Source organism: Chionomys nivalis, chromosome X (genome assembly GCF_950005125.1).
Source record: "Chionomys nivalis chromosome X, mChiNiv1.1, whole genome shotgun sequence".
NCBI classification, from domain to species: Eukaryota; Metazoa; Chordata; class Mammalia; order Rodentia; family Cricetidae; genus Chionomys; species Chionomys nivalis.
The window spans coordinates 18,624,286-18,641,133 of NC_080112.1; the positions used below are offsets into that span (position 1 = coordinate 18,624,286).

General features: G+C 51.6%; 1 protein-coding gene across 2 annotated transcripts; it reads left to right on the plus strand.

Moving 5' to 3' along the window:
- The first annotated feature begins 973 nt into the window (after positions 1-973).
- On the plus strand, positions 974-16,502 carry LOC130867193 (small integral membrane protein 10-like protein 2A). 2 transcript variants are annotated; one of them, XR_009056440.1, is made up of 7 exons: positions 1,358-2,112; positions 2,390-2,439; positions 2,603-3,626; positions 3,766-3,912; positions 4,080-4,226; positions 4,596-4,878; positions 16,275-16,502. XR_009056440.1 is itself a non-coding variant. In XM_057758907.1 (6 exons), exon 1 carries the CDS (start codon positions 1,112-1,114, stop codon positions 1,349-1,351), a length of 240 nt encoding a protein of 79 aa, XP_057614890.1. In that variant the 5' UTR covers positions 974-1,111; the 3' UTR covers positions 1,352-2,439; positions 2,603-3,626; positions 3,766-3,912; positions 4,080-4,226; positions 4,596-4,878; positions 16,275-16,502. The 2 variants fall into 2 exon arrangements, 1 of the variants encoding a protein (XP_057614890.1); XM_057758907.1 differs by having other exon boundaries at positions 974-2,439.
- The last annotated feature ends 346 nt before the right edge of the window (positions 16,503-16,848 follow it).

Consider the following 16,848-nt stretch of genomic DNA (forward strand, 5'->3'; position numbering starts at 1 on the left):
CCGCAAGCAGTTGTTCAGGAAGTGACGTGATTGTGAACAGGGATTTTTGAGAGGAATACTCAGGTATAACTTCCTTGTAAAATCTTAAAAAGCAATAAGGTGACTGCTTTTAAACTTATAACCATACGGAAGCCTGAGGATTTCTTGCTTCATTAAATATGTAGGGCTTTCATGGTATTTGGTCTACTTTGGTTTAGTTTAGTTTACATAGCATAAAGCCAGGTGAAAAAATTGGGCATTTAAGCACTCTAGTGTGTCAGGGGTCATAAACAAGGAGCAAATGTAAATTCAAGACAAACTTGCTTAATAACCAGGATAAACAGTTTAAAGGGGCATTCTTAGAAATCCAGGAGCTATGCTGGAATTTGCAAACAGAAATACACAGTACCAGTAAATATAATAGAAAATAATACTTGAATATAGGTTTGGTAGCACTCCATGGTACAGTTACAGTTCTATTTGAATTCAAGAAAGGTGTGTAGTTTTGGTTGGCCACATAATCCTGAGGAAACTGGGGAAGAAGGATGAAGGTGTGCATAGGCTGAGGCTTCTGGATATGGTTTCTGTACAACATTAGCAAAGTGGTTGAAACCTGCTAAACCTCCATTATCCTAGGGGATTCAGAGGAGCCAACTCTGGCACTAGCACTTTCTAATTCACTTGGTCCTCAGGAATAAGCACTGAGCAACCAGGAAGGAGGTGAAGATGAACTCATACTGTGTGGGACTGGATCACAGTGGTCTAGTGAGGGGGCCTGGGCTCAAGAGAGACCTGCCATTAGGAAGGAGAGGCGGGGTCCCTAAACCAGCTTGTCCAGGCCTTGGTGTCAGAGTGCAGGGGGCTGGGCATTTAACCCACCCCTGAAGCTAGTTTGTGAGCCTGCTGCAGGGTCTCCACCTCAATCATCCCAGAGCCTGCGGCGAGGGGGCGGAGCCTAGAAGCGGCAGGTCTGGCGGGAAGGCCAGAAGCAACTGAGGCTGCAGGGTGGTAGGTGGAGCACTGGGTGCTGCAGGGACCCGGGAGCCCGAGGGCACGGCTGCCGACAGCGTGGGATGGTTCCGGGTGACGCCCTGGGCTGGCTTTGTGGCAGGTGAGCGGGTAAGCCAGGCCGATGGCGGTGTCGACGGCCCTGTTGGCTGCAGCTGCGGCTGCGGCCCTATTCTCGGCCTGGCAATGCGATTGTCGCATTGGGCGGCGATGCGCGGGCTCCTACAGCGCCTTCTGCAAGGGGCTCACGCGCACGCTGCTCACCTTCTTCGACCAGGCCTGGCGGCTGCGCGTGAACTTCCCCTACTTTTATATGGTGGCCTCGGTGATGCTCAACGTCCGCCTGCAGGTGCGGATCGAGTGAGCCATCGCCCGCCACAACGGCGGTCCCCGGGTGGAGAGCGCCACCCACGCCACCCCGCCATCCCCGCCGGGCGGCCGCATGAAGGACCGTGGGGCCGCTCAGTGCCTAGAGAGCGCGGGGGGAAGGGTGTAGATGGGACTGCCTGATCCCCTCCATTTTAGGCCTCCGCGGAGGGCCACAGTACTGCATCCCATACCACACAAAACAAAAAAACAAAACAAAACAAAAAAACTTAACAGCCTAGTCATTTTCCGCGGCATCCAGAGAATCACCAGAGTCTGGCAAACCTGTTGCCTCCGATTGGCCAGAAAGAGGGAAAACCCGAAAGAGGGGGTGCTACCGCAGGATTTACCAGGCCCTGTGCAGGAAGGTAGGCGCGGACAGGTTGAAATGGGGGCTGGTGGGTATAACTTGTTTGTGGAAATAGGGAATACACCATGGCACACCTGCTGCGTAGCCAAGCTTGGAAACTAAAAAGGTAGGCAAGGCTCTCCCGTGTCCCTGGTGGTGGTTCCATGATAGGGTATTGGGTGGCTATGACATCTTGGAGGGTCAGCTCATCACCAACACACAGACAGGGAGCCCCTCCCACCTTCCAGGCCTCAAGTTTCTCTCTCTCTCTCTCTCTCTCTCCCTCTCTTTTTTTGTAGGAGCCTCCTAAGATGTAACCTGAACCCCAAATGACAGAGTGAATTGGGCCAGTGAGCCCCCAGGAAGGTGCTAGAAGAGTAAATATTTGCCCATCGGTCTCCCTATGTCAGGTGATCAGATAAAATGGACAGTTCTTTTCTGAACCAAACCTCAGGTCTGTCCCCTTCTTTGCATGCAGGCCCAAGGTTAGTCTCTGCAGCTCTGTGCAGCCCTTCTCCAGACTGCCTCCTGCACTCTTGGGGATGGGGCAGGGGACTGTCCTCTGCCTGCTCCTCCTGCTCTCCCTCTTGCTCCCCTAACCCAGTCTGGGGCATTCCTGAGGTTCTCTGCATCTGAAGACAGGAAAGAACAGGAAATACTGGTTACAATCGTCTCTTTCCCCCACAGCCTGCTTCTCCCATCCCCCTGTCTGCCCAGCAGCACCTGCGATGACACTGGTAAGACCCAGAAGCCCATCTTCCAGCCATGAGCAGCCTGGCAGCCGTGTGCCACAGGATCTGGGGAAGCGGGAAGGATTCCAGCAGCAAGCAGCTGCTGCTGGGATAGGGTGGAGAAGCAGAGTGCACAGGAGGCCAACTCTGAAGTCTTCTTTCTTTTCAGGCCTTGGTCTTCTGGGTGATGGCTCCATTCTCTGATCATTTCAAGATGGATCCCTATGTAGAGATCCCTGCCTCTGTTCCTGAGCAGCCCAGGGAGCAGCTGAGTGAAGAACCTGCCTAGAAGAGGAAGGGCCTTTCTGGTAGAGGCCTAGAGAGTGGTGGGGTTGCTGAGGCCTTCTGGCCCCGCCATAGAAAAGATGCCAGTGTACCTCGGGTTATCTCCTAGCAACACTGTGAGGGAGACATATTCCCTCATCTCATGAACACAATGGGGCTCAAGTACTGGGCTTGGTTTGCCCTTGGTACACACAGAAGAAGGGGGAACTCAGCCTGCCCTGGACCTGCATTCCCCCATCCTTTCTGCAGTCTTCTTCATGACCTGGAAGGACGCTATTGTATGTGTGTGGGGCGGGGGAGTAGAGAGCTGCCAGGGGACCGAGGGAGAAAGAGAGACCGTTGGTTAGGGAAGCTGGCCATCTGCCTTTCCTTGGAGTGTGCTATGGAAAGTCATGTTGAAGACAGGAATAGCTGTGGTGGAGGACCTAGTAATAGAATCTCAACCCCCTGGTAAGCCATTTACTCTCAACAGAGCCAAATGTCCCACCTCTGTAGAGCTTACCATGGACTCCTAGGTAGTTCTGTGATGCAGATCTCTCAGCTGGTGATGGTGGCATTGTGGTTCCTAGGATCGGGCTGCTACCAGGAAAGTGAAGATGTTGAGAGCTTTGGCACCACCCCGTCTCTGTGTTCTCAGCCTTAGGGCTCCATCCCTGGATCACATGGGGGAATATCATACAGATGCGTTTAGGATAGTACAGGGGGCTTTGGGTGGGGTGCCCGAATGACCAAAGGGACACTCATCTCCTATTTCCCTCAGTTCTTCTGGCACCAATAGCCCAAGGTCCAAGTATCCGGTTCTTAGGATGGAAACCTTCAAGACGCTAGGAGGCCCCAGGGACAGAGTGGTCTGGGTGCACACTAAGAGTCAAGGACCCAGAGGAAGATCTCCATATCTCTCGTTTCAGGTACACAGACTGAATGGTGGCTACTACATGCCCCCCTGCTGTTTCCCACAGCTCAGGACTGATAGCTTTCTTCTGGCAAGTTTCACTGAGAGCTTTGTGTGTGTATAAATACATGTCTGTGAATGTGTTTACACTGCAGATTGCACGATTGAGGAGGAGCTTCACAGGTATACTTGCCTTCCTGTAGAAGAAGGACCTTGACCTACTGGGAGAAATGAGTATGGAGACGGAGGCCCTGCCTTCTTAGACCTCCTGCTCCAGGAAGCCCCTCCCTGCTCGTGTCCAGGTATGGGCTATGGTGTGAGGTCAGAGGCACTGGCAATGGACTGGACTCTGGACCAGGAGATGGGGGTAGAGCTAGGACTCTGCTTTGTGTTCATGTCCCATTCTGGCCCTGAGTAGTCTGTGAGCCTCTGTTTTCCCCGGCCCTTGGCTGCTTTTCTTCCTCCACAGTGCCCTGGCTGTGTGATGGGGTTGTGATGCACTTTACCTCCTTGCTGTCCGTATTGCAAGCAGTGGAGCTTCAATCAGCTCAGAGACTGGACCCGGATGGCCGTACATTTCCATGTGTGATGAACTCTGCGCTGCCAGCACTGTCTGGTCAGAGTTGCCTTTTCTGATGTTGCCACATGTTGTTGTCTCTCAAAGTTAAAAGAAAATCCTCTAGTTCAGTACACCAAATACTGCCTGGATGCCTCCTGCTTTTCTAGGGTGCCATACCATACCTAGTGTGGGGAAGTGGGTGGGGTACAGGACAGCATGCTCCAAGCCCAGCAGGGGGCATCCAGAGAGCTGAGCAGGGAAACTGCAGCTTCAGAGCCTCCTCCTAGACCACCCTTGACAGAACCAGCACCCTCCACTCCCCCCACACCAAGTGGGCAACAATAGAGCCAGGCCCAGAATGTTCCAGTTGTTTTCATTCAGTGTTCAGAGAAAGAAGCTGAAGCAAAGGCTTCTCTTTCATTCCAGGGTCTGAACTCAATGTGTTTAATTCAAATTGAGACTGACGAGAAAGCAGAAATGCAAGAAAGTTCTTCAGGCCACTCTGTGCAGTCCAGAGATCCGTCTGCAGGAGCAGGTGGTAAAGTCCTTACTGCTGTCTGGCCAGGAGCATGCGAGGAACTCATGACAAAATGAACCACCTGCCACAAGCTGGAGCTGGATGCCTGCTTTTCTCTCATGACTTTACCTCTGTTCTCTCAGAACTCCATTTTGAGGGGTTACCAGAGAAGCCAGGAGCCCTAGGGCTGAGGTGAGGTGGGGTTTAGCAAGAGGGCAGGAGGCTCAGTGCGGAGGAGGCTGGGGGAGGTCAGACAGCAAGAATGCGAGAGACACCCTTGTGTGGACTGGGAAAAGGGCACCCAGGAGGGCAGGAAAGGTGACATGAGGCTCAAATGCATTGTGGGAGACTAGAGAAAGTCAGGAAGTTCTTGTGGTAGGGTAGAAGCCTCAGGAGCAGGACAAGAGACTCCTGGGTGCTGTACAGCAGGACAGGAGGCTCTGGGGGAGGTGTACTGTAGACCTTGGGAATCATAGAGGGCTCAGAAAAAAAAGACACAAAGCTGAGCAGATACCCAGGAGTCTCGTGGGGACAGTAGGAAGTCAGGTAGGAACTACTGAAGGCTGGGGAGGCAGCAGAAGAGTGGGGTAGAAGGTAGGAAGCTCAGGGGGTGTAGGATTCTGGGAAGGGTGACAATAGGCTGGTGGAATGGTAGGTTGAGGAATGATAGGAGGATGGGCCATGCGGAAGACTCTAAAAAAGGGCAGGAGGCTCAAGGAAAGGTTGTACTGTGAGGAGGGCAGGAGGGTCATATATTGGGCCTGAAAGCGAGATAGGCAGGTAGGAGGCTAAAGGGGAAGTCAGGGATGAGACGGGTAGCTGGGGGAGGACAGAAGGTTTAGAATGAGGGCCGGAGGCACAGAGGAAGGTTGGGAGACAGAGGAAGAGAGCCAAAGGCTCAGGAATACAGTACCTGAGCCAGGTCAGAAGGATCAGAAGACCATATAAATCTGTTAGAATGAGCAGCTGGCCCGGGGGCTGTTTAGGCTGAGAAAAAGGCAGGCAGAGCTAGGGGACATACGGTAGGGAGGGCAGAGGGCCAGGACCGACGGCTATACTGTTAAGGGAAAGTGATGTCTGGTGTGCAACACAGAAGACTGAGAAAGGTAAGCTGGACAAGAACAGGCGGGTTCATAAGACTGGGGAGCTCAGAAGGTTTTGGGGTGTACAACAGGCTGGAGGGGAGAATGGGTATCTGGGATAGGGCAGAAAGGTAAGGAGCATGGCGGGAAGCTGAGTGAAGAGACTGGTAGGAGCTTATGGGAACAGCCTGTGATGAGGAAGGCAGGTGTCGTGGAGGGTATGAGGCTGGGTTGGCGGACGAAGAGCAGAGCTGAGTGAAGGCAGAAAGAAGGCTGAGACTGAGGCATAGGCTGAAAGGAGAGCTGGGAGCTGGGAAGGGATGGGGAGACTTCAGGAAGAAGGGGCCAAGAGGCTGGAGAGGAGAAGGCTGGAGAGAAGGACACATGGGCAAAACGAGGAAGGATGTGAGAGGCAGAAGGCTAGGTGAGGAAGGAGAAGGCAAGGCCTCAGGCTGGTGAGGACTGCCAGTGGTTCAGATGGTGGTTGAGGAGGGCAAAGGTTCAGGGGAGGTTATGAGGTTATAGGGTGTAAGTCTATTGAGGACGAAATTATGGCCAGAAGGAAGGAGAAGATTGTGGAGGGCAGAAAGCCTAGGAGGTGTGCAGGAAGCTAAGGAATAGTGCAGGAGTTGGGGTGGAGTCTGAGAAAGTGTGGGAGTAGGGAGAGGAGCTTAAAGGAGAACAGAAGCTGGAGAAGGTAGCAGACGTGAGAGAAATGTGGGATATGGACAGAGGCTCAGGGCACTGTAAGGGTCTGGGGGACACAGAAGACTGAGGAGGGGGGTCTGGGAGCTCAGGATGAAATCAGGAATGAAATAGATGGCTAATGGAAGGTTAGGGGAAGAGAGAAGGCTTGGGGAGGGCAGAAATCCGGGGAAGAGGAGCAGAAAGCTAGAGGCAAGACGGGGTAAGGGAGGAGCTAAGGATTGTTATTATCCAGAGAAAGACAAGTGGCTAGAGAAGATGGAGAGGTTCCTGATGAGAGCTGGAATTATAGAACAAGGACAGCAACATGGAACCTCAAAGAGTGGGTAGGACACTGAAGATGGTTCACTTTAAGATTGGGAGTAGAGGAGAAAGCAAGATGTTCAAAAGATAGTAGGAAAATGTGGAGCTAGGCACTACGTGTGTGTGTGTGTGTTACCGTGTAGGGGGGAAAACTAAGTGTACAGAGGAGAGAAAGAGGCTAGAGATGGGTCTGATGCTGAGAGTGGTTAGGAGGTTGACAGAGGACAGGATGGCAGGGTAAAAGGCACCAGAGTTGGGGATAAGCACAGAGAGGAAACAGGGCTGATCAGGAAGGCACACACATACACACACACACACACACACACACACACACACACACACACACTGGCTCAGGGTAGGAAGCTGCAGATGAGGACAAAGCCCAAGGCATATGGTATATTTAGAGACTAAAGAAAGGCCTAGGGATGAGGAGTGCAAGATGATCATGGAGAAGGAATAAGGAACAGAGATGTCAGGAGTAAGAGGGGTGGGTAGATGAGAGCAGAAGGATGGATCTGAGGAGAGAAGACCTGGAGAAAGACCTGTTGTAATAGGAGCTGTGGAGCTGTGTTTCCGGCACCCAGCCGCCCACATGGCTTATGTCTAAAATAATTATATGGAAACTTTATTTTTTAAAATATTGTCTGGCCCATTAGTTTTAGCCTCTTATTGGCTAGTTTTTACATATTGATCTAATTTATTTTTAATATTTTGTATAGCACCACGAGCTGTTTTACCAGGAAAGATCTTAACTTGTGTCTGTCTGGAGTGGGAGAAGGGAGAGCGAGCAGGGAGCGCGTTGTAAAAGCTAACAAGCTTTTACACTTTCTGAGCTCCGGTAACTTGTTCGCAAAGGCTGGGAAAGATGGAGCTTGCGTCCCCCTTGTGTCGGGGCGGGGGCAAAATAGCCCGACGTTGGACGCCACAAAGACCGGAAGGCCAGACAGAGGGAAGGAATCAGATTGAGAGCAGGTTCTGAGGGACAGAGGAAGGCGGGGGGGGGGGGGGGAGGATTGATTGGAGGGAAAGAGAATAAGTCCCTTAGTGGAAGGAATGGGCTGAGAGAAGGAAGGATGAGGTTGATGAGGCAGGTGAACAGGACTCTGTGAGGGTATCTAAGAACATGAGTTACAGAGCAGGAGGCAGATACTGGTCAAGAGATTGGGAGGAAATAGAAGTTTATAGAGAAGGACACGGAGAAGGGCCTGAGGCTAAAGGGGAAGGTGGGAGTCTGCAGAGGAAGTCAACAGGCCCAGAGTGAGGGTAGGAAGCTGGTGGAGACAGAAAGCCCAGGAAAAGATGAAGGACACTAGAGGATGATAGAGAATCCAAGGGGAGCTAAGAGCTGGGCAGGAGGATGCTGTGTAGGGTATGGGCTTCAATATGGAGGGCAGAGAATAGGTAGTGGAAGGACTCCGGAGAGCAGAGAGGGTATACAGACATAGAAAGGTAGAGAAGAGAAGTGAGGACTCAAGGGTTCTAGACGCATGAGGAGGGGGTCACACACTCAGCCTAAGGGTAAGATGGAGAGGGCAACACCTGGAGAGGATAGTAGGAGGGAGACTAAGAAGCAGGATGAGGAAGGCGAGGGAGCAGGGCAGAAGACTCAGGCAAACATTGGAGGATGAAGAGGAGGACAGAAAAATTGAAAGGACAAAAGTTTAGGAAGAACTTAAGAGTCTGGGCAGAAGGGCAGGACCATGGTGACAAAGCAAAACGGAGCCTAGGGTGAGTAGGTAAGGCTACAAGAGGTTTAATATTCATATAGTTGACTGAAGAGGAGGGAGAGATGGTGAGGCTGGTGGTAGAATATAGGAGAATAGAATGTAGATGAAGAGGAGGAGAGAAGGAAGCACCCTAAAAGGGCATAATGGTCAGCAGGACAACAGAAGTTTGGGGAAGAGAGGAGGAAGCTCAGGGACAGGGTAGAGGTGAAGGGAAGAGTCCAGACTCTGAAGGGGGGTAAGGGTACAGGTAGATCTGAGGGCATTAGGAGGATGGGGTGGAAAGAAGATGGAGGTGACAGGAGACTAGGAAGAAGGGACAAATAGAAGTGTCAGGAGACACACAAAGAGGATGCTAGTGAGGTAAATGGTCAGAGTATCATAAGAGTGGAGAAGACCTGGGAGGAGGTGAACTATTTGCTGTATATTCCTAGTGAATGGAACCAGAGGCTCTGGAAATTGAGAATCCTGGGAAAAGAGGTTCATGGAAAGTCTAAAGTCTGTGGAAGTACACAGAGTCAGGTCAGGAGGATAGGCAATAGGCTGAATACTGTAAGGCTCATGGGGAGGGTATCAGGTTTCAGGAAGTCCCCAGAGACACAGGGCAATGAGCAGACTGGAGATGATATCATAAGGGATGAAGCTGAGAATGGGGGTACATGCTCCTGAGGAGAGAATGAGATTCTGGGACAACATCTTAAGGAGCATAGGGGTTTAAAACAGAAGGGAGGAAGAAGCAGAGGACTGAGGAAGTTATTGAGAGGATGGTGGGGAGGAGGCCAGGAGACAGTTGAATTGCTAAAAATTAAGACAGAATTAGAGGAAGAGGATTAAGCAGATGTCTTGGATAGGGGCCAGAGATGGGAAGTGATTGTCAAAATCAGGAAGATTGGAAATGCTAGGTGTGGGGATAGGGGTTGAAGCCTTCTCCTGGTGAAAACAGATAGGATAGAAGTGTGTTCCTTGGGAGATTAGGTCACTGAGGACCAGATGCAAATTAGGGCACCTAGGAATCTGAGTACCAGGGGATCCAATTGAAACTTAACAGATGGAGAATAGAAGGAATGTCAGAAGGCCAAGGGCAGTGCAGATGACTGGGTAAAGGCGACCATCTGGATTGAGATTCTTAGGAATTTTGGATCAGAGACTGAGGTAAAGGAGAAGTCTAGCTATCAGGGCTGTCTAGGGAGACTGGAAAGGACAGAGGAGTTTGAGGAGGATGGTAAGACTGAGCAGGACGGGATGCTCGGGTTGCTCCTAGGAGAACAGAGGAACTCAGGAGTTTGAGAGGATGGGTAGAAGGCTAGGTCAATGACAGGGTAGCTAGGGCTATGCTGGGTTACAGATGCATTTGCTGCTTACAACATACACACAGGCATTCATAGAAAATGTGCAATGATTCTAGGGGGAGTTTTTTTTTTATTGATTTTTATTGACCTCTACATTTTTCTCTGCTCCCCTCCCTGCCTCTCCCCTCCCTTTAGGGAAGGTTTTAGCCTACACACGCAATAAATGGAGATCCGAGTACTGGAGAGAGGTTCTGGTGAGGGCGGATTCTAAATAGGGTTTAGCAGAGGATGTGGAAAGGGGGGAGTTGGAGTAGAAGGAAGGGAGTAGGGGGCAGGTTGCAGTGTTATAGCAAGGTGAAAGGCTTAGACGAGGGAGGACGGAAGGCACCCATAGAGGAGTCTTTCAGGGTCAAAGCAGAAAGTGGAATCTAGGTGCTTGGGCAAAGAAGTCTTGTGTTGAGTTCCAGTTGTCTATTAGCAGGTCAAAAAGTAGTGGAGGGAGCTGGGATTGGTGGTGCACACCTTTAATCATGGCACTCGGGAGGCAGAGGTAAGTAGATGTCTGAGTTTTAGGCTAGCCTGGTCTACATAGCAAGTTTCAGGACTTCTATGGCTACACAGAGAAACCCTGTCTCTAAAAAAGTCTGAGCAGGAGGACAGGAGACTGTGACTGTGGATGGCAGGTTTCAGGAGATCCCTAGTGACATGAGTGAATGAGTGGCCTGGGGAAGCTATCAGGAGCGCTGTGGGCTGGGGATGACGGTCGAATGATCTGGAGATGCTAAGAGGGCCCAAGATGTTGAGGATAGGGAGCTGGAAGAGAGGAGAATGAGGACAGGAATAAACAGAAGCCTGGGGCCTATGTTAGTTGGGCTATAGGGAGGAGGGCAGGAGGCAGGGATTGCAAGAAATGTAAGGCCGAATGCTAGAAGGGACCGGGTGGGCAGATGTCATGAGGACGGGGTGGAAGTGATGGCACAAGTCTGGAAGGTTGGAAATACTGCACCTTCGAGTGGGAATCTCAAGAATGGGTAGGAGTCTTGGGTAAGTGAGAAGAATGGGGCGGGAAGGGAGCTCCTGGGGGAGAGTAGGGCATTGAGTTCCAGAAGCAGTCCCAGGGTGTTTAAGAATCTGGATCCCCGGCCATGGCGTTCCACTGGAGGCTTAGCCAGTGGAGGGCAGAAATGTAGAGAGGAGGTCATTTGCCTGAGGACATGGTGGCTGGTTGGGTAATGGCCCACATTCGTTTTGAAATGTTGGAGGCTCGGGAGTAACAGAGCAAATTGCTGGGGAGGAGGAATGGGCCTCTGGAGTCATAGTTCACAGGCGGAAGTAAGGCAGAATGGTAGGGAGCAGGCTGTGTAGGGAGACCGGAAAGGAAGGGAGAAGTCTGGGGATGAAGGCATGACTGCTCAGGAGGACAGGAGGCTCAGGGAGTGCCTAGGAGTCTTAAGGGAAGACAGGATATTGAAAGGGAGGATAGCAGGCTGAGCACAGGTCCCCAGAGCGGGGGACAAGTTTCTGGGGCCTTAGGCATCTGTGAGGAAGAGCAGGCTTTGGCAGAAGCATGGAAGCCTTGTTGGAAATTAAGAGACTGTCTGAGATCAAAGTGCTGTTGAGGAGGGCAGGACACTCACAGGGAAGACAAAAAGCCTGGGGAGGGGGATAAGGCCGGAGGTCAGATATATGAGAAGCCTAGCTGGCCAGGACAGGGTAGTACGCAAAGGCCAGAGAGAAGAAAAGGCTATGGGAGAATGGGGGGATAGAGATAAGGGGCACAGTGCTCAAGAAATATCAGGGTATCAGGAGGACAGGGCTGCAACAGAGAGTGGATTCTAGGAGATGGGAAGCAATCTGACCAGGAGAGTTTGATGCCCTGGTCGTGAGACAGAAGTCTGAGAGAAAAGCGCACATGTTTCAGGAGGAGGTCATGAACCAGGGAGTGTAGGCACTAAGCAGGGTTCATAAGAACAATGCAGATGAGTGATGCTGGGGAGGGTTCCAGTCTAGAGGAAGGGTCAAATTGGGTAGGGGCAGGAAGCTTGAGAAGAGACTGGAAAGCTCTCTGTAGGAGACCAGGAAGCCGCATGGATGGTAGGATGGAAACAGCAGAGGCCTAGACAGGAGGACTGGATTATGTGAGGTAAGCAGGAAGCAATGCGGGCGGCAGGAGAAGGAGGACTTAGCCTGGAGGCTGAGTGAATCAGGGTGAAGAGTGGAGGAAAAGACACGTAGCAGAGCAGGCAGAGGTTCACAGACAAATGGGAGTCTGTTGTATCTGCTCGAGGACAGACCAGAAGAGTCTGGGACCTGACATCTGACTCAGCACTCAGGACAACTCTCTGCTCCTCTATAGGCCCAAAGTTTGATTCAAAGAATCCACATGGGGCTCACAGCAGAGGAACGAGTGATGTTTTACACACTATCCTTGTCCCAGAGGAGTGAGTAATGTTTTACACACCATCCTGGTCCCAGAGGAGTGAGTGATGTTTTACACACCATCCTCATCCCAGAGGAACGAGTGATAGAGGATAATAGAGAGAAGACTCAGCATAGGGAAAGCAGAAGCCTGGGGAATGTTTTAGCAGGGTTTGTGGCAGGAGAAACAGGGATTGCAAGAAACTACGGGGGAATGCAGGAGGGACAGGGCATGTGCTGGTATTGTTGGTAGGATTGCGAGATTGCGGGTGATGACAGAAATCTGGAAGACTGGAAATGTTCAGTCTCAGGGTAGAATGTTTGATAGAGGGCAGGACTCTGGGGCAAGTGAGAAGGCTTGGAGGATGGAAGGGGTCCGTAGGGAGAGTAGGACATGGTTCTAAAAGCGGTCCCAGGATGCTTAGGATTCTGTGTATCAACCTAGGAAGGTCCAGTTTAGACTTGGGAGCCGTAGGGCAGAAAGGAAGAAAGTAGGTCAGTTGGCTATGACTACCTGGGTAAAGACCACCATCTGTGGGCTGAAATGCCGGAGGCTCGGTGGCATGAGGACAAATGACTGGGGTGGAGGGCTAAGGTTTCAGGACTTGTTTGTTAGAGGCTGAGGGAAACAAGCAGTATAGGCATCGGGGCGGTGTAGTCAGACCTCGAAGGAGAGCAGAAGTCTCGTGAGGACAGCAAGACTCTACTCAGGAGGACAGGAAGCTCAGCATGTGCCTAGGAGGCCAGAGGCGGTTAGGGTTTATAGAGGGAGCAGAGCCGAGAAGGAGGATAGCACTGTGGCCTGTGTGAGCGTAGGTTACCAGAATGGAAGGCAAGAGGGTAGGGGCTCTGGAGGCTGTGGGAGGGATGTACAGAGAGTTCATAGGGGTGCAGAATCCTGAGGAAAAGTCAGAAAGTCTGCTGTGGGACAGAATGGCTGCTGAGGCAGTCATTCATAGGACGAAGACTGGCATGTGAGGCAGGAGAGTCAGACACTGGAAGACTTGGAGGGACGGAAGGCAAAGGCCAGGAAGCAGGAGAGAAGGCTCATGGAAATGTAGATGATTGGGGAGGGCAGAGTGCTAGAGAGGAGGGCAGGGCAGCAAAAGGTCAAAGGGAACAGAGGTCAGGTGTTGTACCAGGAGGTGAGGAGTCTGAAGAGAAGGCAGGATTGGGTTCTCCTGGGAGGATATTAAGGCAGAGAAATTAGCCACTAGGCTGGAGTGGAAGGAAGAATGGGGTGGAAGCCTGGGAAGATGACAGGAAGCTTTGTAGAGAAGGAAGAGGCTCAGATGGATGGCAGCGTGGCAGGAGAGACGGAAGAAGGCTAGAGAGGAGGGCAGGCATGTGTGGACACGAGCAAGGCATGGTAGGAAGTAATGGAGAGGATGAGGGCAGGAAAATGAGGGTTTTGTTAGGAGGGCCTGGTTGGCAGGCTGAGGAGGTCAGCTATCCCAGGGGAGGTGAAGAGAGTTTGTATAGGGCAGAAAGCTTAGGGAAAGATGGGCTCCTGCTACAAGAAAGATGGCTGCAGGATAGGACCAAAAGTTCAGACCAACTGGGGGAGTTTGAAGCTGGAGGCATAGCTCAGCAGTCATGACAACTTCCTGTTCCTTTAGAGAGGACACAGGTTTGATTCAAAAAACCCACATGAAGACTCACAACCATCTTTGACTCCAGTTCCAGGGGTTCAATACCATCTTCTCACCCCCATTCAGGAACTATTCATGCATTTGGTGTTCAGAACACGTGCAGGCAAAGCCTCCATCCACAGAAGACTATCTTTTTAAATTTCAACATGGTGAATTTTTAATAACCTGGAAGAGGTTGGTTTCCTCCAGTCATGGTTGAAGCGCAGAGTACAGGAAGGAAGGATCTGGTGTAGGGTGGGGTACCAGGTAGGGAATAGAGGAGGACGTGGGAAGGGAGTAAGTTGTTGACAAGGAGAACAGGAAATCAAGGGTGGATAAAGATTCTGTGCAAGAAAAAGATGACTAGACTAGAGGGCAGGTGTCTCTCGGGGAGGGTGTCAGTATCAGGGCATGGTTTGGAGACTCAGGAAAAGTACAAGTGCCTTGGGGGAGCTCAAGAGACTCGGTGGTCAAGAGGCTGAGGAGGGGCACAAAGACTGGACAGGAGAAGCAGAGACTTGGGTTAGGGTAGCAGGCCGCAGGAGATCCTGCTGGGTATGGGGATGTGAGAAAACTCGGAAGGACAACAGGAGGGCAGGAGGATTGAATGCTGGGGTGGGTGGGGGCTGAGTGATCTGGAGGAGGAGAGGCAGATACAGGAGGACGGAAGGATGGTGATGTCATGTGTCAAAGAATAACAAAGGAGCATATGGGAAAATGGAAATCTGAGGACCACGGAGGAGGTGGATGGGGAGGATCGCAGAAACAGTGGGTGAGCATGAAGCTGGGGAGGATCGCAGGAGGGATGGGTTGGGCGGATTCATGAGTTGGGGCAGGAGGATGGAGGTGGTGGTGGGGCATATGTCTGGAAGACTGGAAATCCTAGGGGTGGGGCTGGGGTTAGGAGGTTTACTACTGGGTCACAGTCTGGACCTAGTGATAATGCTTGGAAAAGGGAAAGAAGTTCCCTGAAAGAGTAGGATATTGAGGGCCGGAAGAGTTTTCAGGAGCTTAGGATGATCTGGTCGGGGCTTAGAAGATGGAGAGCAGGAAGCTAGTCAAGTTGCTAAGGGATGATGGGCTGGGGAATAGCAAAAGTCTGGGGTGAAATGTCAGAGGATGACATTTAAGAAAACAGGGGAGGGGCACAGAAGGCCCCAGGGCTGTGAACAGGAGTCTGAGATAAGGCAGGAGTCTAGGTGTCAGGCTAGACAGGGAGACAGGAAATGAGGACAGAAGACCTGGGAGACAGGAGGTACAAGTATGACTCAGAAACTGTTCTAGGACACAGTGCTCTAAAGAAGCATAAGGCAGTCACCCAGAGGCCAAAAGATTGGGGAGTAAGACAGGAGGGCAGGGGAGGGGGCCACAGGGAAGGGAGAAGAATCAGGTGCTAATGAATGAGTGCGAGGCAAGTGGAGTGCCAGCTTCTGGAGAGGAGACTACCTGATTGGCAGGCCAGCGGGAGACCAAGGGGGCAGAGAACAGGAGGATCCTGGGGGAGAGAGGGCTGAAGGCTAGGCGTGGTGTCTTGTTTGACAAGGAAATGAATCTGAGGGGAAGGCAGGATTGGATGCTCCAAAGAGATTAGGCACTGGGCTGGTGTGGGAAAGAATGGTGATGAGGGCTGCAGAGAAGGGTCCCAGCCACCAGCCACCAGCCACGGGGAGAGTGAGAAGCTGGAGAGGTGTACCGTCTGTACTACGTGTACTACGGTACTACGCCTGTAGTGTGGAGCCTGCACTAGGAGAGAGTAGGCGAGCCGGGCAAGGGCCTGATGACTTAAACACACAAAGACACACAGACAGACATGGGCCATCCTTGAAACAGGAATGCCGCCTTTATTGTGTTCCAGAACCACTTATATAGGGATCCTTAACTGGTAGCCACGCCCCAGGCAAACCCACCAGAAACCAGTCCCCTGCCACCAGGAACTCCTGAGGGTCTCATGCTCAGAGTAGCTGCAAACACAGGAAAACAAGTTGTTTTGCTCAGAGCAGCTGCAAGCATAACAGGAAATTCAGGGTCTGGGGCCACAGCCCCCAATACGGAGGAGGGCAGGGAGCCTGGACAGAGGTCAAGGGGCTCTTAGCAAGATGTAAGAAGGCTCTGGTGGAGGGTAGGATGGACAGAAGGGAGGCTAGAGAGGAGGACAGGGTATGTGGAGGTAAGCAGGAGGCACTGTGCTGGGTAAGGATGGTGAAGGTACAGGCAGGAGGCTAAGGAGTTTGCTAAGAGGCCATAATTTGGCAGGAGGCTGAGGGGATCTAGATGGACTGCAGAAGGCAGGTTTGAGGGAGAGCAGAAGGTTCATAGAAAATGGGAGCCCGCTGAAGGAAAATTAGCTTTACTATAGGGCCACAACTTCAGATAACAGGAGGGTCAGAGGCTAGATATCTGTCTTGGCACTCAGAACAACTGTCTGCATCTCCACAGGCTGGAAATTGGAACTGAAGTACCCACATCATCTCATAACAATCTACAACTCCAGTCGCAGGGGATCTGGCATTGTCTTCTGACTCTTCTCGGACCAAGAGTGCCCTTATTGCTTCGAACACATACACAGGCCAAAGGCCAAGCAGCCACTCACAGAAAATTGTAATGATTATTAGGAGTGGGCAATTTTTACTAATAGAGAAGAGTATAGATTATGCATATGATATAGTTGGAGAGCTGAGTTACTGGAAAGAGGTTCTGGTGAAGGTGGGATCCCAAATAGGTTTTGAGGAGGATCTGGGGAAGGTGGGATTCTGGGGGAGAGCAGACAAAGTCAAGGGCAGCTTAAGATGTGATGTGAGGGCAAAGACTCAGAGGGGGGGGTCAAGGAAATGGGGAGGCTAAAACCAGATGATTTGGAGCGTTGTAGAAAGCTATTAGGGGCCTGAGAGAAAGACAAGATACATGCTGCAGACAGGTTTATTAGTCAGGGAGAACAGAAACTAGACTGGGCTGGCCAAGAAGAAAACAGATGGGTGCAGTAGAAATCTGAGGTTGCCAGGATCAGAGAATG

Coding starts and splice junctions, on each gene's coding strand:
- LOC130867193 (XM_057758907.1), top strand. CDS start 1,112: ATGGCGGTGTCGACGGCCCTGTTGGCTGCAGCTGCGGCTGCGGCCCTA.